General features: G+C 38.9%; 1 protein-coding gene and 1 long non-coding RNA gene across 2 annotated transcripts in view; one reads left to right on the top strand and one right to left on the bottom strand.

The window, feature by feature from the left end:
• The window catches only part of LOC134320470 (uncharacterized), a 14,192-nt gene extending 11,394 nt beyond the window's left edge, over window positions 1-2,798 (top strand). Inside the window, exons 2-3 of the long non-coding RNA XR_010013695.1 lie at window positions 919-985; window positions 1,681-2,798. This is a non-coding gene — a long non-coding RNA (uncharacterized LOC134320470). The remainder of the gene's footprint in view (window positions 1-918; window positions 986-1,680) is intronic.
• Window positions 1-25,991, bottom strand: part of LOC134320469 (gamma-aminobutyric acid receptor subunit rho-2-like) — a 27,622-nt gene extending 1,631 nt beyond the window's left edge. The window contains exons 1-8 of the mRNA XM_063001866.1: window positions 25,739-25,991; window positions 24,488-24,594; window positions 12,926-12,993; window positions 6,940-7,163; window positions 6,317-6,399; window positions 4,409-4,549; window positions 1,675-1,827; window positions 869-1,077 (exon numbers count right to left, since the gene is read on the bottom strand). Coding sequence (XP_062857936.1) covers window positions 869-1,077; window positions 1,675-1,827; window positions 4,409-4,549; window positions 6,317-6,399; window positions 6,940-7,163; window positions 12,926-12,993; window positions 24,488-24,594; window positions 25,739-25,857 — 1,104 coding nt within the window. The 5' untranslated portion in view covers window positions 25,858-25,991. The remainder of the gene's footprint in view (window positions 1-868; window positions 1,078-1,674; window positions 1,828-4,408; window positions 4,550-6,316; window positions 6,400-6,939; window positions 7,164-12,925; window positions 12,994-24,487; window positions 24,595-25,738) is intronic.

Here is a 25,991-nt window from a genome sequence, read left to right as displayed (position 1 = left end):
TAGAATAATACACCGATCAGCCATAACATTAAAACCACCTCCTTGTTTCTACACTCAATGAATGCAGTGACACTGACATGGTGGTGGTGTGTTAGTGTGTGTTGTGCTGGTATGAGTGGATCAGACACAGCAGCGCTGCTGGAGTTTTTAAATACCTCACTGTCACTGCTGGACTGAGAATAGTCCACCAACCTAAAATATCCAGCCAACAGCGCCCCGTGGGCAGCATCTTGTGACCACTGATGAAGGTCTAGAAGATGACCAACTCAAACAGCAGCAATAGATGAGCGATCGTCTCTGACTTTACATCTACAAGGTGGACCAAATAGGTAAGGAGTGTCTAATAGAGTGGACAGTAAGTGGATGCGGTTTTAAAAACTCCAGCAGTGCTGCTGTGTCTGATCCACTCATACCAGCACAACACACACTAACACACCACCACCATGTCAGTGTCTACAAAGTGCTTCGATATGGTAAGTGGAGCTGATAAAATGGACAGTGAGTGTAGAAACAAGGAGGTGGTTTTAATGTTATGGCTGATCGGTGTATATCATTAATATATTATTACAGACACGCTACAGACACGCTGCCGATCGTGTCTCTGTGTAGGCACCCGGCCAGCTAATACCCGAGCTGAGATTTGAACTTGACAGCAAATCTTTTTCAACAACAAAAGGACTCTAGTGTAATCATTCAGACTGTGCATGTAAGAAACATTTCAATATAACAGAGTGAGATTTCTAGTCCTCCTTACTGAACAGAAACTCAAGTGTTAAACTTTCTAATTCAAAAAAGCTCCAGTTGAATGGGTGACAGCTATGAAAGTTTAACTCAAAAGAACATCAGCAGAAGCAGATATGGATGTTACCTGTTCTCTGGTCTTTTCCCTGAATTTTCTGTCTTTCCCGTCCTTCACAGTGGTCAGGTAGTTGACAGCAGCGTATTCCAGCACAGAGAGGAAGACGAATACGAAGCTGACCCACAGGTAGATGTCTACAGCTTTGATGTAGGACACTCGGGGCATGGAGGCGTTCACTCCTGTGATAATGGTGGACATCGTGAGCACTGTGGTGATGCCTGAGAAGAAAAAAAGCTTTATGCCTGAGAGAGAAAAATGAGCAATTGGGTTGCTACCTGGCCCTAATTTAATCTTAAAAATAGCAACAGTATGTGTACTCAATTACTGCAGCTGAAGTTTAGGTCAAAGGTCTGAGACTGGGGGCATTTTGTAAGGTTAGCCTGAAATACTAGGTCAGGGTTTACTGACCTGACTTATACAGTGCCAAATGATATGCAAGCTTTTGTTACAATTTATAGAAGCACATTAGCTCCTTAAAATAGGAAGGAGCCTGTAGACAGAGAATCATTAGATCAGGTCTGAACCGGGTTCAAGTTTTCTCCTTTAGAAATGTTACATTGCCTCAAAGAACCTTTGTTGGTGAAGTACAGAAAGCTGAACTTTAATACCAGCTACAGAAAACTCTTAACTGCTCTGACTAGTATCAAATTATATAATATACTGTCCAAAATTTGTGGACACCTTACAATCAAAAATGACACAAGCATTTTTTGCTGTAAGTACCTCCTTTAGGACATGCAAGTAAGAAAGTCAAGAGAGCTGCTAAACTCCTCAAGTACAATAATAAAAAGCAGTAAGTCATGTATGTTCTGTACCTAAAGAGACTCTCGCAGGGACAGCACGGCGATCGATCCAGAAGGACACCCAGGACAGCATGACCATCAGAGTAGCAGGAAAGTAGGTCTGCAGCAGGAAAAAGAAGATGTGACGGCGCAGCGTGAAGTTGATGTATAGACGGTTGTACCAACCTGCAGCAGGAGGGAAAAACCATATATGTTAAAAAGCATCAAAAGTAGATTTGTGACTAATAATTGAATCAAATTAACCCAGTGTTACACTGCCACCACATCCAGTGAGGCTGGCCATCATTACAGTCAATGTTTTCTCTTTTTTTAAAAGTAAAATATTTCACATGCTACTTTTGGTTGCACTTATACTTTTGTTTCAGTAATTCCTTTGTTTTGTAGTTATTAAGCAGTTACAGTTAAATTCGACACATATAATGGGCATGTACTGTATATCATAGCAGTCTCAGGATTTAAATTTGTAGAATGGCCTCCTAATTCTCTATTAATGATTAAGATTAACTTTAGATGGACTTCTTTGTGGCCATACAGAAATATGATTATAGATTTTCACATCAGGAATGTCTACTAATATTTCTAAGGCATAAATACTCAATCCATGGGCACTCAGGTGGCACAGCGGTCTAACATGCTAACACATCACTGCAGATATTTGTTAATATGACCAGTGTGTATTGTTTGAGTGAAGCGCAGCCAGGAAAACCTGCAATCAATAGATTCTGTCAATAATCTAAATGACAACACAACATTCTGCTAGAGGTAATAACAAATGTTTCTGTGTCCAAAATCTTTTAAGATCAAACTTGCAGGCACTGAATTCTGACCAAATTCAAACCTTCACACCCACTCTGCCTTTCTGATGAATGAATAAAGTTTCCAAAAGCTAAACTTCTCCACTGGCCTTCAACCTACCGAGCATGATGTGATGATGTGCAACATACTGGACTGTTGCACCTATGAATAATAAATAAAAAGTTGTCTGCAAGGTCATGTATTTCATGCCTCTGCCATTTTCTGAAATGAAATGCTCATTCAGCTGGATGCATATACACTAACAGCATTGTTATTATGATCCTCTACTTTTGTACTGCATTATATGATATGGTAAATATTAGACTGCATCTTTGCCAAAATAAATAAAAACGTTTACTAAAAATGGCCAGCAAGCAACTGCTTTATCATCAAACAGTAAATCTGCACCCTGGTCATTTCTGCTACTTCATTTTTGTTTACCCGTCCAAATTCTGTACTGTCTAGTTTTGCCACAGGCAAGGATACAAGGGATTGTATAATAATCTAAACAACAAGTAGTGCATCTTATGTGCATCTTGTGTCATTTCTCTTGGTGATCTACAACAGAAATCTTATAATGAACTGAAATCTTTAGTCTATACTGTTCATTTTCACCACAGCTCATAACTATTTAGATGAGGATCCAAATGTTTTGATTAGACAGAGTGGTCATTAAGAAATGTAATGGAACTGGAAGCTTGTGTTTGTGTGTCAGTGTTTTGTGTGCCTTCCTGCATGACCTAATTTAGGCTGATGGTATGTTGTACTTGTTTTTTACTAATTCCACAGTTATTGGACCTTATTATCAGTCTAAGCATGTAGCAGCTGTACTGATGGATTTAATCACAGGGGAATATCTTACCTGCATTTTCTACCAGTCACATTAAAAGCAAAAGCCAAATTATAACAGCTGGCTAACTAAGTAAAAATCACCACCAACAGGGAAGTAACACAATATCATTGTTTCACTGGCTGATAAATAATAAATGTAAAATTTAAAGTGAAAGATCAGCTGTGTGGAAGCTTAGTGCACTGTAGAAAACATAAGATCTTGGAGTGTGTCTGTGGGAACGTTTCCCCGTAAGTCAAAGGTGGATTATGAGATCAGGCACTGATGTTGGTCCAGATTGCTTGGCTACAATCAACAATTTAATTCAACCAAAGGAATGTTCATTAGGGTTGCTAAAACACCTAAATAATAAGACACGCCAAAATACATTATTAAATTTAAATTAAAAGACAAACAAACTTGGGAACACAGTAAGGCTGGCATGAGTTTAAATGCTCCATTGTAATGATACATTTTAAAATAACACAGCTAACACAGTTGCTCTTTAAGACATCAGGTTTATGAAAACTGAATCAGTTCTAAATGGTGCGAGACAGCTTGTGTTTTCCCTCTGCATATAAGTTCATGGCTCCTTTTTTCCGCTTGTCTAAATAAGTGCAGATCACTAGGTTCATGCCTATGCTGCTGCTACTAACTCAATTTTTGAACACATAATGAGCTAATATTGGTTTTATGTTTAATCGTCCAGGTCTAACACAATAGCTTTTATGGTCAAGCCCCAAGATGGCTCATTTTCCGCTGTTTAAATATCCAAACGTGTCTTTCGCTTTTAACTGCATAAATGTTTTTAACAGCAGTATTATTTCCATCTGTTTATTCCCATGAATAATGTGTGTTAAGCTACAGTCGCGAGCAGTGTCAGACAAGATTAATGTCAATCCAGTGCAAAGCAGACATGTCAGAGCAAATAAAGGCATGAACTGTCAAAATCAAACTTCACATCTTCAAAGAACAGCTTCTGACGACGGCGTACAGATCTGCACAACAACACTGGATTTTTTTATAGAATTTTTTTTCTGAGATTTGGTTATGAATTTATTCTGTTATGTTGTCATAAGTAGGCTTCTGTAGATACGCTGCAGACACACTTTTGTTGGGTACCTGTGCTGCTGTAAAAGGCCAGTCTGGATGTGGTGTGAAACTTCTGAATGAGGAACTGAGAAAGTGAGATCTTGTCGTCTATACTGAGAGACTCGTCACCGCTCTTCCAGTAAAGCATCAGGTCTTCGTCGGTGTAGGCATCTACACACAGAGAGTATATGATTTATAGATGATTAGGCTGATATACAGGTGGTGGACAAAATGAGAGAAAGTGCTTGACTTTTAAATACACTATACGTTCAAAAGTATTTGGACAACTGACCAGGAGCTTGTTGAACATCCCATTTCAAAAACAAATTGTATTAAAATACAGTGACCTCTGTGTGATCTGATGTGATTTTTTTCAGCTATAGCAACATCTACTCCTGTGAGAAGGTTTCTTATAAGACTTTGAAGGATGTCTGTGTTAATTTGTGCCCATTTAGTCAAAAGAGCATTTGTACAGCTGGGCATTGGATGTTGATCAAGAAAGCCTCAACTGATGCTCCAGTTCATTCCAAAGCTGTTTAGTGGAGCCACTGGAGTTTCTTTAAACCAGCATTTCTTCAGGTCTTCATAGACCTTGCTGTGTGCACAGGGGCACAGTCATGCTGGAACAGGAATGTTCCTTCCCTAAACTGTTACTGCAAAGTTGAAAGAATTATTTCCTTTATATAATTGCTTCATTACACCTATTAGCAATTGTTGTGGCTGAAACACATGAACTGAAAAATAAGAAAGTATGCCCCGATGCTTTTGTTCATATAGTGTAAATAACAATTACAAACAGTGTTGCAGAGGTTAGTATTTCTCGGTTCATATCAATAAAGATCTGCTCTGACAATTCACACTTTTAATATGTGGGAATTAACACCCAATTATGGCCTAAGCTGTGGCCTTATCAGTTCTAATAACAGAAAAATGAAATGAATGTTTTTGTTTTTTGGCGCGTCCAGTAGCCCGATTGCGTCATGCTTCCTCTGCACCAATGCCGATCCCCGCTCTGATTGAGGAGAATGAAGCTAACCCACTCCCCCTCCGACACATGGGCAGCATGCCGTATGCATCTTATCACCTGCACTTTGACAGATGCAGTGCAGCTCTGCGTTGTGTATGGAGAGACACACCCCGAGAGCACGCTTTTCTCATCTCTGTGCAGGCGCCATCAATCAGCCAGTAGAGGTCGTAACTGAACCAGTCATGGGAGAGAGACCCCGTCCGGCTTAGCCCCGCCCAAATCTGAACAACAGGCCAATCGTTGTTCATGTGGCCGCTCAGAGCTGAGATTCGAAACGATGTGTGTGTGTTTTTACCGCTGCACCACATGAGCGGCCTTGAAATGACTGTTTTAAATTGGGCATTCTTAAAAGTCATGGCAGCGTACGCCAAAAACGGACAAACGGCAACAGCAAAGAGAAGCAGAGACTGGATGCTTAAACACTGCACCAAAAGTACAGCAGAAATACCACAAAACTAAATAAAACAATATTTATTCATTCATTAATTTATTTGAAAACCTTGTTTTAAATATCAGTAAATACAAATAGTTATCTCTGAGCAGAAATTGTTCCACTAGATTACTACATATGGACAGATTTATATTTGAAGAGAGCCAAAAAAGGCTGCCTGCTGCCAATAGTTACGCACAGCAGGAAGAAAATTCCAGGCAATTTGACAGGACCAGGCTCCCCTCATGGCGCAAAGGATGTTTTTATTTCACATAGTGATTTGACATACAGCACAATAACAATATGGACCCAGATTATTCCGTTTCTGTTATATATAGATACATTGGTATGTTGGTTTGGAGTTGTAGTTGTTTTTTTCTTTTGCTGCAATAAAAAATGTATGAGCTGAAAGAAAGTATGAAGCAGGTAAATATGTCCCTCAATGTGACACTAAAATGCGAGGAGCCACATAGAAACTTACAGCTCTCCAGCTCCAGTGTGCAGGTTTGTGTGTCGAGAGGAAATCGACTGAAGTCCATGTTACACGCTGCAGTTACTGTCACCCTGTAAAACATCACCAAATACAAAACTATCACAGATTTGGATGGTCAGAAACAGAATACCAGTATTTAGAATTTTATCAACCACTTTATCCTGGTTAGGGTCGCAGTGGGTCCGGTTCCACCAGAAAAACACTAGGTGCAAGGCAGAAATACCCTGGAGAGCCAATTTATTGCAGGGTCTCAGCCACCCCCCTTCAAACATAGCCAATCATGTCTGTGTAGACACCCATTAGCACTGCTGAGATTTGACCCCGGATTGCTGAGGTCCATGAATGGACTGGCATCCTGTCAGCTCCCAATGATTCTGAAGAAGCTGGACCCTCCGTGACCCTAACCAGGAAACTATGGTGGTAAAACATGAACATACAGTACATAACATTTCAGCTGGTTTCATCTCAAAAGCCCCAAATGTTCCTATTCTAAACATTAACCATGTGCACTATATGGCCAAAAGTATGTGGACTCCTAAACATTTGTAAAATAAGCAGCCCTTGACATCCACATTGTTTATTTTTTAAGGGTTGCTTGAAAAACTCCTTACCTGAGACTGTAGAGAACATGTCCATCAGGATAGACCCTGAGCATGATGTTATCTGTGGTGGTATCATGAATGAAGGAGCGTTTTGAGTGAACAAAGAAAACATCAGGGACCCAGATCTTCTTCACTAGACGCCCATCAAAGGTCATGCTCTTGTTGGTTGTGCTGGGGAAGGACAGCCGCTCATCCTTCCAGTAGTGTCTCAGGTACAGGGTCATGGTGAAGTCCTGGAGCAGAAACAACGGATTATACATAGTGTCATCAAATCTGAGTGTTGTCACACTACGATATAGTGACATATCCACGTGTAAAGTAAACCTTGTATTTAAAAGAGATAAGTTAAAAAATGTACGCATTCTAGTTGTGTCAAATTACCCTGTCACATTCAGCTCTGCTACTGACAGGCCAGGCACCTATATAGACAATATTGGCTTGTCTGGGGGTGGGAGTGCCCCAAACGATTTCTCATAACTGCTGCAATTATGACCTCTGCCGGCAGACCGATAGCACTTACACAGAGACAGGGGATAAAGGAAATTAGTGAGGGACTCTCCATGCACGTTCCGGTTCTCCAAATAAACCCACCCCGTGAAGGTGCAAAAAAAGTGGTCGGCTACTGCACACGTCGGAGGGGGTGTGTGTTAGTTATAACCCTGTTTGGTTAGAATATTGTAATTTATCTTCTCACAGTGTCAAAAGCACACCCCCACTCACATACATAAACAGTCAGGCACAGTGAGTAATAACTGCTTATTAAATCACAATTACATCACTGCATATTTTTTTCCAAAAAGGCCGTATGCTTATTTGTTTTTGAAAGCACCTGTAGTACGCAAATAAATAGGAGTACAAGATTTTTCAGGCTCAAATTGATGTGCTGAGGTTTTGAAAACTTAATTATAAGAATTTAACAGCTCAAAAACATAACTGAACAAATCCCAAAGATCAATAGAACCCGCTTTAAAATTCCCATTTTTTGTTAACCGTTTAACAGACTGGCTTCGTTGTTTAGAAATGAATCATCTGCGTTTTCAGATATAATTATCTTATGACTTGCCAAAACGAAATCCTTGTATTGTGAATGACGAGATCCGATTACCTAGCCATGTACATGACTACAATTAAAATGAGCTCAACAGCTTTAAGATTGTCTGAAGAAAAATGAAAAATCAAGTCACTCAAATGTTTTTCTAAATAAAAGACTATGCTTTCTAAATGACTGTGGCAAAAAATATCTACAGATGTAAACAAATGTTTTAATTAGCTGCTGGAAGATCCCACTGCAGCCCAATTATGGATCCTGGTAGGCAGCCTGATTTTCATTTTAAATCTCCTGGTACTTTTGTTGTAGCTGTAAAAGAGCAGGGGCTTCTTGCTTGCATAAGAGCGGGGGATTTTTTTGCACTGCAGTCTCCGATCCCATGTCAATGTAAAGCTTGCTTAAATGCAGACAGTGACAACTCAGTTCCAGCAGCTTTTACATTTTGGTGAACAGTTCTAGTTTGTGGACTACATCTGACCATCCAGCGAAATGTCCATAAGGTAACAGTTTACTAAATTGTACAGATAATTTCAGGATGAAACCTTGAGTGACTGGGTGGACAATCCCAATCCCATCAAAAATGTAAAGACGAGCAGATGAACCTTGACAAATCTCAGCAACTTGCAGAACTGTGCTTTTCTGCACTTAGTGGAAGAGTAAATAGTAAATCTGAAAGAAGGACAAAGGTGTACACTCTACAAGTATTAGCAAACAGCTTTTGTATTAACATTTAGCATATTTTATTGCTTTATTCAAGTAAATTATGCTAGCCCAATAGTACTGGAACCCAGGGTAGAAATTCCCTAGTGGTGCTATCAACCGGTCAGGCATGTACATCATTGCGCTCAGTGACTCTAGAAGCCAGATTTGCATTTGACCCTGACCGGGATGAAGCAGTAAAACCTGGAAAAAAGCTTTATTACATTCAGGAACGCAGTAGGCGTCACCCAGAAGCAATGGAAGCTAGACAGGAATACCTCCTGACCAGGGTGACAATCCATCACAGGGCAACACACACTGTCTCACACTTGGGGACAATTTAAAGTAGAAAATCCACCTACTGCTATGCTATTAGGAAAAACCAGGATGAAACAACTAACAGACAAGAACTGAAACCAGGGCCGATAATGTCGTGTACCACTCACTCTACAAGCCGTGCCACTTTGATGGCTACCTGGACACACTAGCCACAATTTTATTGTCAGAATTTACTTCAGACACCTGATTTTAGAGGGATATTCGGCTATAGAATATGTTGAATGTCAGTGAAGGAGAGCTTGCAAGAAGGACATCACCTAAAATCCCCCAGTAATCCACTAATCCAGTCCTGCAGATGCACAGAATAGAAATGTTATATTTTCCCTAATTCATGCATGATTCAGGAGTCCCCTAATTCTCCTTCACTGTGCTGGGTACCAAGATTCATCTTTAAAGTAAACAGAGCTGACACTGACCATGAAATTGTCTGTAAAGCCTGCTGGCGATCAGAAACAACATCATGTGTGACTCTGAGGACAATGACAGTCCCAAAACATCTTTTGTACACTGTTTTGGGATGCGATGCACACCAACTATATCTCAAAACTCTGCAGTAATAGCATCTGTTGAAATGTTTAGCACATCTGGAGGCTTATTGAGTATAGAGTGGCTATGGGCAGATGGGGGATTCTGGTAAATCCGTGCTCCATCACTGGGCAAACCCTACAGACTACAGAGTACACCATCCACTCCGGTGACTCATTCTTTATTCCTTCCTCCTTCCCATGTTACATAACAGCAAATCTCTGAAACCACTCACAAACGCTGGCACCAATACAGTAAAAAAAAAGCTTCCAGGGACAAATGTGGAGCTGCTAAAATTTCCCAGCAACCGTAACTCACGGTACGAGCTTCCAACATATCAGCATTTATTTTATTAAAGCTGTAGATTATCACCCAATCCTGGAACTGACTATAAAATGCATTTTGCTTGAGGTGCAGTGTTTAAAGGGCTATAAAAGTGTTAAAGATGGTCAACAACAGAGCTAGAAAATGCTCCAGACTAAAGACAAAATGTAAGTTCAAAAACAAAGATATACACAGATCAGCCATAACATTAAAACCACCTCCTTGTTTTTACACACACTGTCCATTTTATCAGCTCCACTTACCATATAGAAGCATTGTAGTTCTACAATTACTGACTGTAGTCCGACTGTTTCTGTGCATGCTTTTTTAACCTGCTTTCACCCTGTTCTTCAATGGTCATGACCCCCACAGGACCACCACAGAGCAGGTATTATTTAGGTGGTGGATCATTCTCAGCCCTGCAGTGACACTGACATGGTGGTGGTGTGTTAGTGTGTGTTGTGCTGGTATGAGTGGATCAGGCACAGCAGCGCTGATGGAGTTTTTAAACACCTCACTGTCACTGCTGGACTGAGAATAGTCCACCAACCCAAAATATGCAGCCAACAGCACCCCGTGGGCAGCGTCCTGTGACCACTGATGAAGGTCTAGAAGATGACCAACTCAAACAGCAGCAATAGATGAGCGATCGTCTCTGACTTTACATCTACAAGGTGGACCAACTAGGTAAGAGTGTCTAATAGAGCGGACAGTAAGTGGACACGGTATTTAAAAACTCCAGCAGCGCTGCTGTGTCTGATCGACTCATACCAGCACAACACACACTAACACACCACCACCATGTCTAAATAATACCTGCTCTGTGGTGGTCCTGTGGGGGTCCTGACCATTGAAGGACAGGGTGAAAGCAGGTTAAAAAAGCATGCAGAGAAACAGATGGACTACAGTCAGTAAAGCACAGTAAAGTGCTTCTATATGGTAAAAGGAGCTGATAAAATGGACAGTGAGTGCAGAAACAAGAAGGGGGTTTTAATGTTATGGCTGATCAGCGTAAATCACTTAATAAATCAACTAAAAATTAACAATTTAAATAGCATCAATAGCATTCCTGGAATCTGGCAATTGCCGCTAATCACATGGCTAAGGATAATTTACCCGTATCTTTGGATGTGGTAAACAAAACAATAAAACTGCAAAACCAAGTACCACTTACTTTCATAATCCTAGTAAACTAAACATAATATATATTATACCGCTCTGTCAATTTCTTTACGTTTTTGTGTGAGAGCTGCAGTAGGGGTCCAGTCATAAAGTGTGATATTAGATTCAAGCAGTAATTTTTACGTGAAACATGACCAAATGCGTCTCAAACCGGTGCAAAGTCCTGGTACATCTTGTTTTAAAACGTTTCTGCTTTGAAATGTGTTTTGCAGTGGCGTTTTAGCTTTGATTTGCAGACAATATGAGCAGGTTACATTATTTTAATAAATAATCCTGTGACTAAAAGCTCAATACTGTGTGTATCATCAGATATGCCTCCAAATAGCATAGCTGCACTCATATCGGTACCAAATGTGTCTTCCTAAAGAAAAATAACAGCAGCTCTTACAGTCACATGCTGCAATCAGTGCCATTCATACATTTTATCTGCTGTTCCAGTTGGGGGAGGCATGGTGGCACAGCTGGTAGATTGCTGCACAGCAGAGGGATCCAGGTGACCTGGGTTTGATTGCTCCCTTCAATGACTATCTATAATCACTTGTTGCTAAATTACCCCTAAGTGAGAGGACTCGCGCCCTTACCAGAATGTAGTACCACCTACAGCCCCATGTTTCCAGCTGGCACTGGGCAACCCTGGCAAACAGTAAACTGTAAAGGGACAGAGTGTACCTCACTATGAAGGCAGCAGTTAAAGCCCTGCACCTGCTACATTATAAGACTGAACCTAACTGCAGGTAGAAAAATAGGTACAACAATACTGTGGCGCAATGGGCAAAAATACACGTCAACAATCAGTTTAATCTGAGCTTGGAGTTCATACGCAGATTGATTGTGTTGCACAGCGGTAAAACACACTAGCCCACCATCGCTGTGATCTGGGGTTCGAATCTCAGCAGTGCTATCGTCCAGTCGGGTGTCTGCACAGACTAACTGGCTATGTCTGAGGTGGGGGGTGTCCAGACAACCTAGCCACTGGGAGGTGCACAGTGTGATCTCAGTGCCGGTCCCAAGCTGAGATAAAATGAAGTGGGTTGCATCAGGAAGGGCATCCAGCGTAAAAAACTGTGCCAACTCAGGGATGCCGATCAGTCCATACAAGACGTGAGGACAGTTATATCATATAAACTTGAAGCAAAATACATTTACTATTCACACAGCATGTATCCCATACAGCCAAAAAGAACAAGATTTTTTCTTGATTTAAAAAAGGCTAAGAGCGTATAGTGTTTGTTTTGATTTGTTTTTCCTGTGAGGATGATGCCTGCTGTCAGCAACTGGGTCTAATCAGACCCACAAGAAACTGATACTCCCATAGGCTCACACATATTTCTGCTCTGCTGGTGATCAAACTACCCAAATGTATCCTCAACAATAGGATTTAGGATAAGAAAGCACAAATGTAATGGTTTATTCATTAGAAATTATCAGCTGCACCACCATGCCATCCAACAAAAGAATAGTCATACTTAAAATCCAACACAGAGACAAGACACTCCCAGATCAGAGTCAAAACTAAGAAATACACTAAAATAAAAATGGAAATAACGATACTATAAATACTGTATAAACCAGGTCTGAACAATAGAAGAAAAATCAACCATCTATTCAGACTAAGAGAATAGCTTGTTGTGACACTGAACATAAAAGAAACAAAAAGATCTGAGGTAAACAAAATACATACAGCACAGTCCAAGTCCAGACTATTCAACATCATAAATGTTTGTAATGGCCCGAAAAATACAATGTTTTATTTCAAAAGCTTTATCGAAGCTGTAGAACAATGCAAAATGTTGCACTTCTGTTTATATGGCACAGCTCTATTAAGTACAATTCATTAATATTTGTTTTAAACGTGATTAGATTTGGGTATTGTCTTACCATGTCCACTTCTGAGATGCTGTCCAAGCTCTCTACCTGGACATCCACCCCCACAGGGACCGCTGGACCTGGAGGCACAATGAGACAATCATAGGCATTAATATGTTTAATGACCGTAGTCCTTGTATTAGTATTAAAAATGTAGTTGCCAGTCTACAAGTACTTAAACAGCATTCTGCCCACTTTACCACATCAACATATGAGTGGGATTAAAAATATTTAATGCACTGATATCAAAAAGCTGTGATTTTAATCGCATGATTCAATGTCATGGTGGGTGTAGGATATTAAGTTTTGAGTCTCCATAGTGGCAAATAAGACAACTTCATTCTAGCAGGCATATGCATATGCTTTACTAGCAAATACCACATGTCCTTCTAGTACAAAAAATACCACATCCATATTTCACATATCAAATACCACATCCTTTTATGTGAGAAAACCACATGTCCTTCTTTTACATAAATACCACATCCATCCTTTACATAACAAATACATGTCATTCTTTTATGTGAAAATACCATGCCCTTTTGCACATTCTACATAAAACTATCACGTTTTTCTTTTACATAACAAGTACCCCAAGTACTTAATAAAATACCAAGTTTCTTGTACATAACAAATACCACATATCTTCTGGTATGTGAACATACCACAAACATCTTTTATATATTTTATAAATATTTCTTTTACATAAGAAATGCCACATTACTGCTTTCACATAACAAATGTTAATGGCATGTTTTTCTTTTATCTGTTAAATACTACCATCTTATATCTGACAAATACATGCCCATCTTTTACATTAAAAATACATGTTCTTCTTCTACATAACAAATACCATGTGTCCATCTTCTACATAACAAATACCATGTGTCCATCTTCTACATAACAAATACCACATGTCCTTCTTTTACATAACAAATACATACACATAACAAATACATGTCCAAAACTAACTCTATGGTATCTAAATTGTTTTATATGGTCAAAATATAATTACACTTAAAAAGTAGCATAATTTCACATATATATGGTGATTTTTTAGTTAATTAAATATAAAAATATATATATGGACTGTTTAAGATGCACTGGCTAATATTTTGATTCTGTTGCAAATAAGGTGGAAATATCTGGAGAACATAATAAAACAAAATTGCTTAAATATTTTACTAAAGCAAATGTGTCATACAACTGTGAAATCAGTATCTCAAGAACGCAGACATATGCTGACTTGTGGTTCATGACCACAATTTTACTGTTTACAAAAATACACAATTGTCTGACCTACTTTGGCAAATGGCAAGAATCCTATGACACTATGATGACAGTGAAAGAAAGAAGCAGTTTGGTGGCTGTCATGTGACAGGAGAATTGCTTAGTGTGTGAAATTAGCAATGTCTAAATTGGAAAGAAATCTACATTTTAAATGACCAAAGTACATATTTCAAGAATAGAAGAGGTCAAAGTCAAATGTATTAATACAGCACTTTTAACAAGAAACATTGTCTCAAAGTAGCTTGACAGAAATTGACAGGATCCAAACTCAAATGAGCAGCCTAGGGTGACTGTAGCTAGGAAAACTCCATAAAATCATAAAAAAAAATCTTGAGAGGAGCTGAACTTAAAATAGACCCAGCATCTTTGAGTGTGGTTATTACCACATTCTACCGAGCAATCTGACAGGTTCAGGGTTTTTGGACATCTCTAATAAGATCAAAGTCTGGGCCTGGACTTAATAATTTGATGCTGAGGCCGTTTGCCTTAATTTGCTTGGCCCAGACATTCTTCCTCTCATTAGACTTGATATATGGTGTCTTTGATCAGCCCTGGAGACTATAAAAGTGAGCATGCAGGCTAATTACATTTTCATAGGTCCATGAGTGCTATAACTGTAAGTAAGCTGCATAGAGTAGCATTAGAAAAACACTCTTTTAAGTTATTTAATCTTGTTAATACCAATTAAGTGATGATACAGAGCAAAAAAAAGTTTACAAAAGTTGTGAGAAGATTTTTCGATTAATCGCATTATTACAAAGCATATTCAGCGCCAACAACGCACCTGAATAATTACCCCGAACACAATCAAACTGGCTATCATTAACAATAGATTACTGCTAGCTACAGACACACATTGTGATCAGCAACGTCATTTATGGTATTTATTGTAAGAGCTCATTACCAAAATTTCAGCATGAATGGCTCTCAAAATGGGATTCGATCTTTGTGTAAGCCATGATAATAAATCCTGACAGATTAATTTACAAAAAACAAGAACACATTTAACAGGCCACATGTTTATTGAATAAGGCGTTTAAATAATAAAGGTCAATGAATTATGACTAAAACATACTTTTGAAGGTACTGTGCAGTGTGTGTACATTAAAACTCTGTCTCTATATGTTGTGTTGATTTGCAACTTATTAACCCTCAAATATATTAAAGTGTTTACCTGTCTATATTTTATCTATAAAGCTCAGCTGGCTGATCATATATAATTAAGTGGGCTACATGAAAATGAACGTACCTGTTTAATATTCTAGTATTAGCATGCTATTAGCCAATAATAATGGCTAGTATTAGCTTATAGGAATTATCTTACATTTTACACATTCATAGCTTTGGGCATACAGTTTAAAGTAACTCATACATGACACATTCTTATCAACTAGGGGTTAAACGCTTTGCTCAAGCCGCCAAAAGGGGGCAGCTTTGTGGTGGGGGGCATTACACCCTCAAACTTCTAATTACTATTCCAGCATTTTTACCACTGAGCCATCAGGAACAAAAAGAATCAGGTTTCAGGTTTTCTGGTGCATTTTCATTTTAACTAGCGTCTTGTGTGTGACTGTACTTTTAATTGCTTTTAATGGGGTGGTATACATCCTGTATCACTCAGACTGAAGGCAGCCCTGTTTAAATAACATGCACTCTCACTGGCACTCTTTTATCACGTGGGCTATGATCTCATTTTTTGCGATTACGGCACAGTGACAGCTTTCTAAAACTATTATGCAACATGGATCAAAGCCTATCATTAGTTTGTGTGTTACCTGAAAGCAGTACCATTAAGTCCCTGCCCTGTTCCAGCTGTGTGCCTACACATTTTGGGCTGGCACAATATGTTACCTATCAGCTCTGCTCACAGACACGACCTGTACGAGCACCTTACCTACTTTGATTGTCCTGTTAAAAGTTTTCTTACACTTGTAAGCAATGTGTATGTCATGTCAGTATTGCAAATGTGATACAAAAAATCTGTTTTATAAACAATAACAGACATACAGCAATTTAGATATGCTGGTGTAGCAAGTTCTACAATGCCATGTGGCATTTGCTCTTAATTAATTGTTAGCGATTATGATTGATTACTGCTGGTGACCTCTCTGTGCCCATATAAACAGGTCCAGCAAAACCAAACTGTCATTTTTCATTGAGAGAAATTTTGTCTAGGTGATCCAATGTTACCTCAAAACCATCAAAAAGCATGTCTGCTATAAATTTGAAGCTGGTAAAACATGGGTTACACTGTAAACACTCAATCAGGCTTTACATTGCTATGGGCATATACATAGAATGCCATGCAGAAAATAAGCTCACACTGGTTTCTAAATTGAAGTCTACTATCTATGGCTTGGATCAGAGCCCTTCATTAGAGAGACTTCTACAGGTTCCCGGGCAGAATATCAGGGATATCAGGGCCTATGATTGAGCTGGGACTCTTTCAGATGATTGGATGGTCAAGCAACCAGCATGGGAGGAAAGCATTATTATAAGGCTTGTAATATAGTCTAACAATAATAATTAGTACTGAATTGGGCAGGAGTAGGATGAAATCTTGTGGGAACATGTTCGCCGCCAGTCCTGCAGGACTCTTTACTTTAGATTATTATTTAATTCACTTTTATTCAAAAACATTAGACCGTCTCAGCAGCACAATTTTAAATATACTAAATGACAACAATCTGTATCTTCACTACAGAGCTCACTACAAAGCCACGCTTACTGGGTAAAACAGACAGTGGTATCTAAACAGCCTTATGTTTTTCCAAAGAGGGTTGCACTTTCTATAAAATGATTACATAAATTAAGGTGTTGCAGATTGTTAGCTACGGCTTGGATCAAAGCCCTTTATAAGAGACACTCCTCCAGGTCCCAGCACAAGAAATCGTAGCTGGGATTGAATGGTCCATCAACCAGCATGAGAAGATAGCATTATTATAAGACTTGTAATAATAATTAAAGACAAAACAAGTTCCTTATATTTCTCCTCTCATCTCATATAGTACTAAAGTGGGCAGGAATAGAATGAAATCTTGTGGGTGTGGGTTTGCTGTCTATCCCAAAAATTAGTCCCTTAGATACCTTTACTTTGGATAGAATTACAACTTTTATTCAAAACCATTAGACTGTCTCAGCAGCACTATTTTAAATATATTAAATGTCCTGGAACTACTTTTCAGGAAACAATCTTCACTACAGAGCCATTCACACTTACTGGGTAAAACAGACAGTGATATCTAAACAGCCTTATGTTTTTCTCCTCAATAACAAAATCCATGACACAAATATCAGCTGAGATACCCAAGAGGGTTGCACCAAAGCCCTTTAATTTTATTATTAATTATTCATTTTTTTATTAAATACACTCTTACAGGTCCCAGCACAAGAAATCATAGCAGGGATTTTTTCAGATGATTAGATGGTCGAGCAACCAGCATTATTATAAGCAGAAAGCATTATCATAAAACTTGTAATATGTCTAACAATAATAATTAAAGACAAAACAAGTTCTTATATCGCTCCTCATGAATAAAGCTCATATGGTACTAAAGTGGGCAGGAACAGGATAAAATCATGTGGGAATGGGTTTGGTGCCTGTCCCAAAAATTAGTCCCTTAGATACCTCTACTATGGATAGAATTATAACTTTTATTTACAACCATTAGACCGTCTCAGCAGCACAATTTTAAATATATGAAATGGCCTGGAACCACTTTTCAGCAACCAATCTGTATCTTCACTACAGAGCCAGTCACACTTACTGAGCACAATAGACAGTGATATCTAAACAGCCTTAAGTTTTTCTCCTCAATAATAAAGACACCTGTATCAGCTGAGATACCCAAAAGGGTTGCACCTCCTAACAAATGATTGCATGAATTAAGGTGTAGCAGATAGTCCTATGTTTAGTTCAAAACTCTTATACACAAAATACTATTTTTAGCTTTTATATTTTCGACAGAATCAATAGTGTCTGACTTTCATCTGTATGGTGTTAAAAATGAGGTTCTTAAAATCCCTCAGAGACGAATGTGTTCTCCTTAAAGCTGGTTTCTCTTACATTTCAAAAAGATCTTAGAGAGATTTTTTTGCAACAGTCACCACTGGCATGCTCATTAGTGGTTTGGTAAAGTGTGAAGGGGAAAAAATGCCTAACCCCCCACAAATAAAGACCAGCGGTGATGCCCATGTTGCTATGGGCCAGATACAGCCTAGGTAGAACTTGCTAATTCTCTAGGGTTTACCTGCAGACTCGAAAATTGGATCGGATCGTCTGCAAAAAATTGCAAATATCAAAAATAATACGTTATTCTGGTTTAATTTGAGTCTGAGAAACTCATTTGCAGTCAAACCTCAAAGGTCAGTTGCTGTGATAATCTCATTTTCCTTATGTACGGTATGCTGCCACATGCTATTATTGGTCATTAAATATGGGTTGAGCTACATCTTTGTTTGCCCTCATGGAGGTTTTGCCAGCGGCTGTTCCAACTCCAACACGTGTCCTGTAGTGATTATCAGACCACATCAGAGGTCCTGCTGCTCTGCAACCTTCCACCTACTGGAGGCTGAATCCTGTGGGCTGGAGGCTGTCGTGTCGTTACTGCTAGACTGCTGGCCAGCAGGAATATTTGCACTGACATTTCGTCCAGAAAATCCCCATGTGAACTTGCATATATTCGTATTATACTTTGAACTCTTGTGTTACATTCATTCCGCATTGTTGCTCTATACATAAGGTTTTTTTTATTGATTTTTTTTAATATCATTCATAATTTAAGTGAGTTAGAAAAAAACTACTGAGGGGAGGGTCAAATCTATACATTAGCTAATTAACGACCCCACAAACTGTTGTTTTCACCTCTTTTTTTGGGAGGGGGGTCCAAGTATTAATTAGGAGGGTCCATGCCCCCCCACCCCGCCCCACCATAAGTCGAACCATGCTTGTTAGGGGTTTTGAGACAGTAATTTGAGACAATGTTTTGCTGTATAAAAATCACTAAACAAATCAATTCGAATTTATGTATGATTGTGACCCCCTAGTTAGTCTATTTGAACCCTCAGAATTTTATGCATTAAATCTTTTGTATCCGCAGTACAAGACTAAATGCACAGTATACATGGTGTGTGCACAGACATGACTGGCTATGTCTGAGGGGTGCGGAGGCCAAACAGCCTAGCCATTGGGAGGTGCACTTGTGCACTCTCAATGCCGGTTCCAAGCCCGGAATAAACTAAGGACGGTTGCGTCAGGACGGGCATCCGGCATGAAAACTGTGCCAAAATCAGGCAAGTGGATCTGGTGTGGCATCCCCTAAGACAGGGGGTTACTAGATGAATTGATAAATTTATATCTTCTTGTTGTGAGCAAACATGGTAAGCAGTGTGGGTGCTGGGTAGGCAGACTCTAGGTGCCCTGGGTTCTAACTTCACCTCGGATGAAGACATTTCTCTTTCTCTAATTATGTGTGAGTTTCCGCTTTACTCTGGTTTCCTCCCACCTCTGTCTCAAAAAAAACATGTCGTTGTCTTATGCGCTTATATTTTTATATGCTACTTTTGCATATACAGTATATATACATATGCGTCTGTGAAATTATTATTATTATCCTTATAAATAATAATAATACTAATTATAAATCTCCCAACACTGACATTAATTTTGTACTGTTAACCTGAGTTGAAAGCTCACAAAATAATTTCAAATCTGTCACCTCCACAATCCACTATAATGATGTAACTATCAGGCATTATGGCTCTGAAGAAAAATGTTTACTAAAGTAAAGAAATAAACATTAGTCCTTGTTTGGCCAACTGAGACATGAATACATTAATTCAGCTTCTTACTGATTTTTTTTTAAAGGGGCAAACAGCAGCATAAATGTTTACAAAAGACAAACTCTCATATTGTCAATATGTTCCACCAAAGTGTCTTCATAAAGCACACTGTGCAAACCATGCATTACAGGAATACAAGTGTGACGAAACAAAACGAGTGTAGATGCTTTTAGACAGGGGTAAAGCATGTTATAATTAAGTAATTCATTAATGTAATTAACAAAAATGCTAGAAAGGCCTAATTAGATCCTACTTGACCCCAATTATGATATAGGTGGCATAGTCACTGGTCTGCCGAGATATAGAAAATGGTCAGATAAATCATTTTATTTCCATTTCATTTTCATGTTTTACCATGTTTTTATCCTGGTTAGGGTTGCTGTGAGTCCGGTTTCCCCTGAATCACTGAAAGGAATGCATAATACACACATCAGACAGGACGCCAATCCAACACACCAAAGACATAACCAATCATGTCTGTGTGTAGACACCCAACCGGCCAATAGCACCGCTAGGAATTCGAACCCTGAATCCCAGGTGCATTGGGAACACCAGATGAGTCATACTTCTCAATATTCACTATTCAATTTAAAAAGGGCATTTTCTCTCTCTAAAATAGTCACTGCAAACAAATGTGTGCAATTTAAAGTTGATTTTAAAGTTGATGAAACATTTCTGTCCTGATCTAAGTGGTTTCCTTCAGCATGATAAGGCTATATCAACAAGGCACACAGAGTCACTGAATGGTTTGATGAGTGTGAAAATAAAATGGCGTTTCCAGTCACTAGATATCAAACTAACTGAAGACTGATTGCAGTTTTCACACCCACCACCAAGTCCATTATTGACAGAATGGCACTCCATCCCTTCTGTACAGTTCTGAAAAAGTTTTAGTTGTTGCTTTAATATGCACATATTTCTTTCTACATTAGAATCAGGGATTACATAATTTTGCTTTAAAAGGGGAATCCGGGATTCAAGAAAAACTTGATGTGGACTTCCGGCCGGTATGGGCTGCTCAACAGCTGTGAGCAAAGGTCAGCGGTCAGGAGATTGTGGTGAGTGTTAATCCAGATGATCATCAGAAACCACCAATAGCCTAATCTCTCACAGTATGAGAGTATCAGTGATGATGGAAAACAGATGATGAGAGAACGAGTTTCCTCGCATACTCTGACTGACAGGACCAACAGCACACGAATAGAAACTGATGTCAGGAGGTGATAAAACCAGACAGAATTTGTCAATTTAATGCAGCAAACACAAATCAAAACTGTCAGTCTAACTAGAAGAAGAGTCATACAAACGAGAGCTGACAGCCTTGTCAAAAAAAGTCTCTAGTTCAAGAAAAGTTTTGATATTTTTAAGGTCACGTCCAAGCAGCAAACAAACCATTCAACGATTTAGGTAAACTTACTCTGGATAAATTCAAAACTTTGGAAATTTTTGTTGGCTACTTTTGAATATATTATATATTATTAATTTAATATATATTTTACATATATATATATATATATATATATATATATATCATGCAAGATGAACTGACATTAAAGTTGCATAATTTATTTGTTTAAAGACAGTAATAAAGATGCAAATTTTGTAGAGATTCTTTTAACATGTAACCAATCTCCATTAGTCCACAGTCCTGCTTTCTAACAAGCTTATGAAGTCCCATCAAGAAATAAAACACATTCCTTCGTCAGCAAAATGTTGCACTTTTGCATTGCATGAAAACAGCTAAATGTACTGAACATGGCAGTAATGTATAAGAGTTACACATATATACTGTAGACAGCGTGACACAGACTAGAGATGTGGCTGCTATCTCAAAGATCTTCCTGACTACATTAGTGTGGTTTTTATAGTCCACTACCACTAGGATTCAGGGTCAACATACAGACACGATCCACAATCCAGAAACTTCATACTGATCCTAAGCAACACTGCACCTGCTGAGATTCAAACCCAGAACTTAGTGGTGGTGGATTAGCATTAAAGACCACTGCTCCACCTGAGCACCTTCAAATCACAAATAAGAAGCATAGCAAACATACCTACAGTTCATTTTTTTAATCAGTTATCATCAGAATAATGGACATTGTGAGTACAGTCTCAGCAGATTCCTGTAACAATCCACAAGTACAGCATTGGTGGCAAGGCAGCCTCAACCCCACATTGATGTCCTTCCCTATCACCAGATCAAGCAAATAATTAAAGCTTTATAGAAGGTTCTTGAGTGCAAACTGTGATGTAGATCTCTAACTTCTTAATCCTTTAAAACAACCTGAAAGATTTTCTTTTTTCCCCCTTATCTTCCAATCTAGTCATTTCCAGTTTCCGACTGTTAATCCGCTGCTGGTTGCACAGCCTGAACTGATCCAGGAAAGTCAAATCAGCACACACCCCTCCGACATGTTTCCAATTCTTATCACTCAGTGGTGTTGGGTTTCTACAGTGAACACGCTATGCTCCATTTGACATCCCCTACTTGCACAGACGCCAAACCAGAGATCTCAGAGATCACATTTCAAAGAGGCAGCAGAAAGAGACCCCGCCCGACCAGCCCTTCCTCAGGCAAGGCCAGCTGTGTTTGTGTGGAAGCCCAGCCAGATCGGTGGCTCTGTTGAGATTGGGACTAGCAAGTCCAAGCACTCAGCAGTGCTGTCCTAGCATATTAGGATTCAGAGAAACACTGAAGCTGTTCTAGATGCAAATGGTGGTCTGACTCTGTTAAAATTAATTAATGTTGCAGGTTTTGGATATTTTGTTCAGTAAGCCTGTATATGGTTTGTAAAAAGCCTTCACTGTCAATTATGGTTCATACCCGCATAGTGCGTGTTCAGTAAATTAATCCTGTTAAATGATGTCCTAAAATGATTTTTCATTACACGCATTAGACCTGCATCAGCAGTAGCCCATTCTTAGAAACAATCTGGAAATATATTTAGACTGGCTTTTCTCTGCAAGATTAAATTAAGCCACACATATCAACCAGTCCAGAAGTCTCAAGACACAGTAATACAAGTAAATTTGAATAAGATGCACCTCATTTGCACATGTTAAGCTCATCAGCATATTTTAAGCTATTAAACCACAAATCCCTGGAAGATTCAATACATATTCCCTTTTAACTCCCTGTCTTCTTACATCTGCTTCCAGTGAAGCTAATATACTTTCTATTAAAATATTTATTATAATTGATCACCTACATATCCTACTGAAAATTCTACACTGTAAACTCTTTTATAGTTCTACAGCGGTGCACTACTGTGCACTGTGCTGTAGTTTCAAGAAACATTTTGCCCTTTGTGAAACACGCTCTTTGTGATAAGGATGTTCAAAGACGCTTTAGAGACTATAAAGCTTTTTCCTTACTTTAGGGGGATTTAGGAGGCTGGGTTTCCTGGTATTTTTTGCTACTTATACCAAGACCTCCTGCTGCTGGATCAACTTTTTCAAAGGTTCTTCTGCCAGCCAGGGCATCTCTGGGAAGAAGTATTTATTAATAGCACTGCCACATGAGTTCTTTATTTTAAAAGACGATGAAACACTGGAAAAGCTGGTAAAAAAAATCCTTCCTTGTTTCAAAACTCTACTGTGTACAAAATACATTTTATTTAAGTTTAAATAACTAAAGACAATCAAGGGCCCTTCATATTACATGCTGGCTTATCTTCCATCAAAATCCCACATTTAAACAGTGTATACAAAGCTTCTCCCAAGCCTTGTACAAAAGGGCCATACAGATAAAAAAGTCTGACAGGGCAATTATATTGCTGACAGCGTTATTTTACTAATGATGTCAGATCCACTTGTGTGACAAATTTTGTATTAAAAAAGTAATAAGAAGTAAATGATGCTGCAATAAGAAGTCAATTAAGAAGTAGATTATGCTGCAGTAAGAAGGATGCTGTAATAAGTAAATTAGAAAGTAAATTATGCTGCAATAAGTATGCTGTAGTAAGTAAATAGTGGGGGGTAATGGCTTGATGGCCAAGGTCTCGCAATGGACTGGTGCCCTGACCAGGGTGTGTTGCTGCTTTGGGCCCAATGAAAAATTAGATAAAAGAATGAGTGGTTGTCACAAATGGGCCAGCTACTCAGTCTACCAGAGTGTTGACAACCAAGTTCCCAGAAAAAAAGAGTAAAAAGCCAGAGCAAACAAAAGTACTGAAAACACATGGACACCATACAACACAATACAGTTACAAATGCTGCATCGACTGGCTACTTCACTGTGTATTATATCAATTGGTCGGTTTACAATGATGACTACGTGTAAATGACAGCGATTGCGATACTGCTCTTGAGTACCCAGTCTGGGGGTGGTCAGACCCCATGTGGTGGTTGTCTGACATGCAGATGGAGAAAATGTATTGACTGGTTATTTCAGCCCTAGTTTAAATGCTACTAAATTACAAACATAACTTTCAGCCTTACCTGCAAATGCCGGCCTCATGGTGAAATCATGATCTTCCACCTGCAGCAATTGGTTTGTTTTCACCGTGCGTGTCTTGGTTCCATCGACCACCTTTTTGGGGAGATGCCTACAAACCAATTTTTGTAATTAATTTCATTACCATGCAGAGATTTAATGCCACTATGACTTAGACTTTTGTATTTGCTTCTGTATTTTTTGTCATTTTAAGCAACCATGCTTTTAAAAAGCGTTTTCTTCTGTTTGGACTGTGAAGTGATTAAAAGAACTGAAGTAGCGTTTGGTGAAATCCAGGTTTGAATCTCAGCGGTGCTAATAGCCAGCCGGGCATCTACACAGACATGATTGTCTGAAGGAAGGGGGTGGCTAAAATCCTGCACTGGATTGGCACCCTACCCAGGGTATTCCTGCTCTGTGGAAAAAAAAGCTCCTACAAAAACATGACACTTTCCACAGCCAAGCGAGCTTTACACTGCCATAGGCTTGGAGGCAGACAAGCAGGAAAAAAGCCGCTGCTCTTCATTTTTCTTCCCACTTACTTGGACAGTGGATTTGGACAGACAGTGTTTCCTATATTTATGACAGACCTATTTTGGGTGATTTTTGGAGCTTGGTGAAGATTTTTATGGATGAAAAAGTATAAAAGTGTAGAAATCATTCAGTCACAAAAAGAACAGCTGCAGAAATTGAATTTTAAGACTGTTTTGGCATACATGTTACCTATGAGTGTATATAAACGTTTTAAGTTAAGCACAGAATTTATTTTTGGATAATTATGGTTTTGGTTGAATTTTATGTGACAACAGTGTACGGAACACTGTGACTTTACGTCTTTTCATTTCTTTTAGCATAACTTCTTTATTGGACTATATTTTATTAAAGCCATAAGTGGAATTCGTTCTTTGTATTTTGAAATGTCATAGTGACGAGTATTTCTGTCCTTAAATTGTAGTAAGTCTCGACGGGTGTGCTTGGAACACTGTGCGGAACACTGTGATTTCAGTCAGACAAACTATCAATGTTTTGTGCACAAAATGCTGAGCGTTACGTTTAAAATATATACCAAAATATATATTAACTGACATTTTACACTCACAAAGACAAAATTAACGAAGTTTCAGCAAGCATTTGTGTTTGTAACCGAAACCTGTGAGAAACTAAAAACAACACGGCTAATGTTAGTTTGTGTCATGCTAATTAGCAGTTAATTAGCAACAGTCGTTAGTGCGTGTAATAAAATCCTCAGTACGTACGGTGTGTGTTTGCTGTGAGTTTCCAGGTTTGCAGGTTTGAGTTTCTTGGCTTTTCCACACTCCAGCAACAGAATGAAGCAGATGATGAAGATGAGGAAGAGTTTGATGATATAAAGCATGATGTGGATACAGTGAAGAGAATCCAGAGCTGTGTAAAGTGTCCGAGTTCTGCGGTTTCAGCATGATAACTCCATCACCTCCATCACCATCATCCGTCCACACTCAGCACTGAACAGCGCTCCTCTGCTCCGGT

The sequence above is a fragment of the Trichomycterus rosablanca genome, chromosome 9 (genome assembly GCF_030014385.1).
Source record: "Trichomycterus rosablanca isolate fTriRos1 chromosome 9, fTriRos1.hap1, whole genome shotgun sequence".
Classification (NCBI taxonomy): Eukaryota; Metazoa; Chordata; class Actinopteri; order Siluriformes; family Trichomycteridae; genus Trichomycterus; species Trichomycterus rosablanca.
The sequence above is the reverse complement of the archived record's forward strand: the minus strand, read 5'-3'. Positions and strand labels throughout refer to the sequence as shown.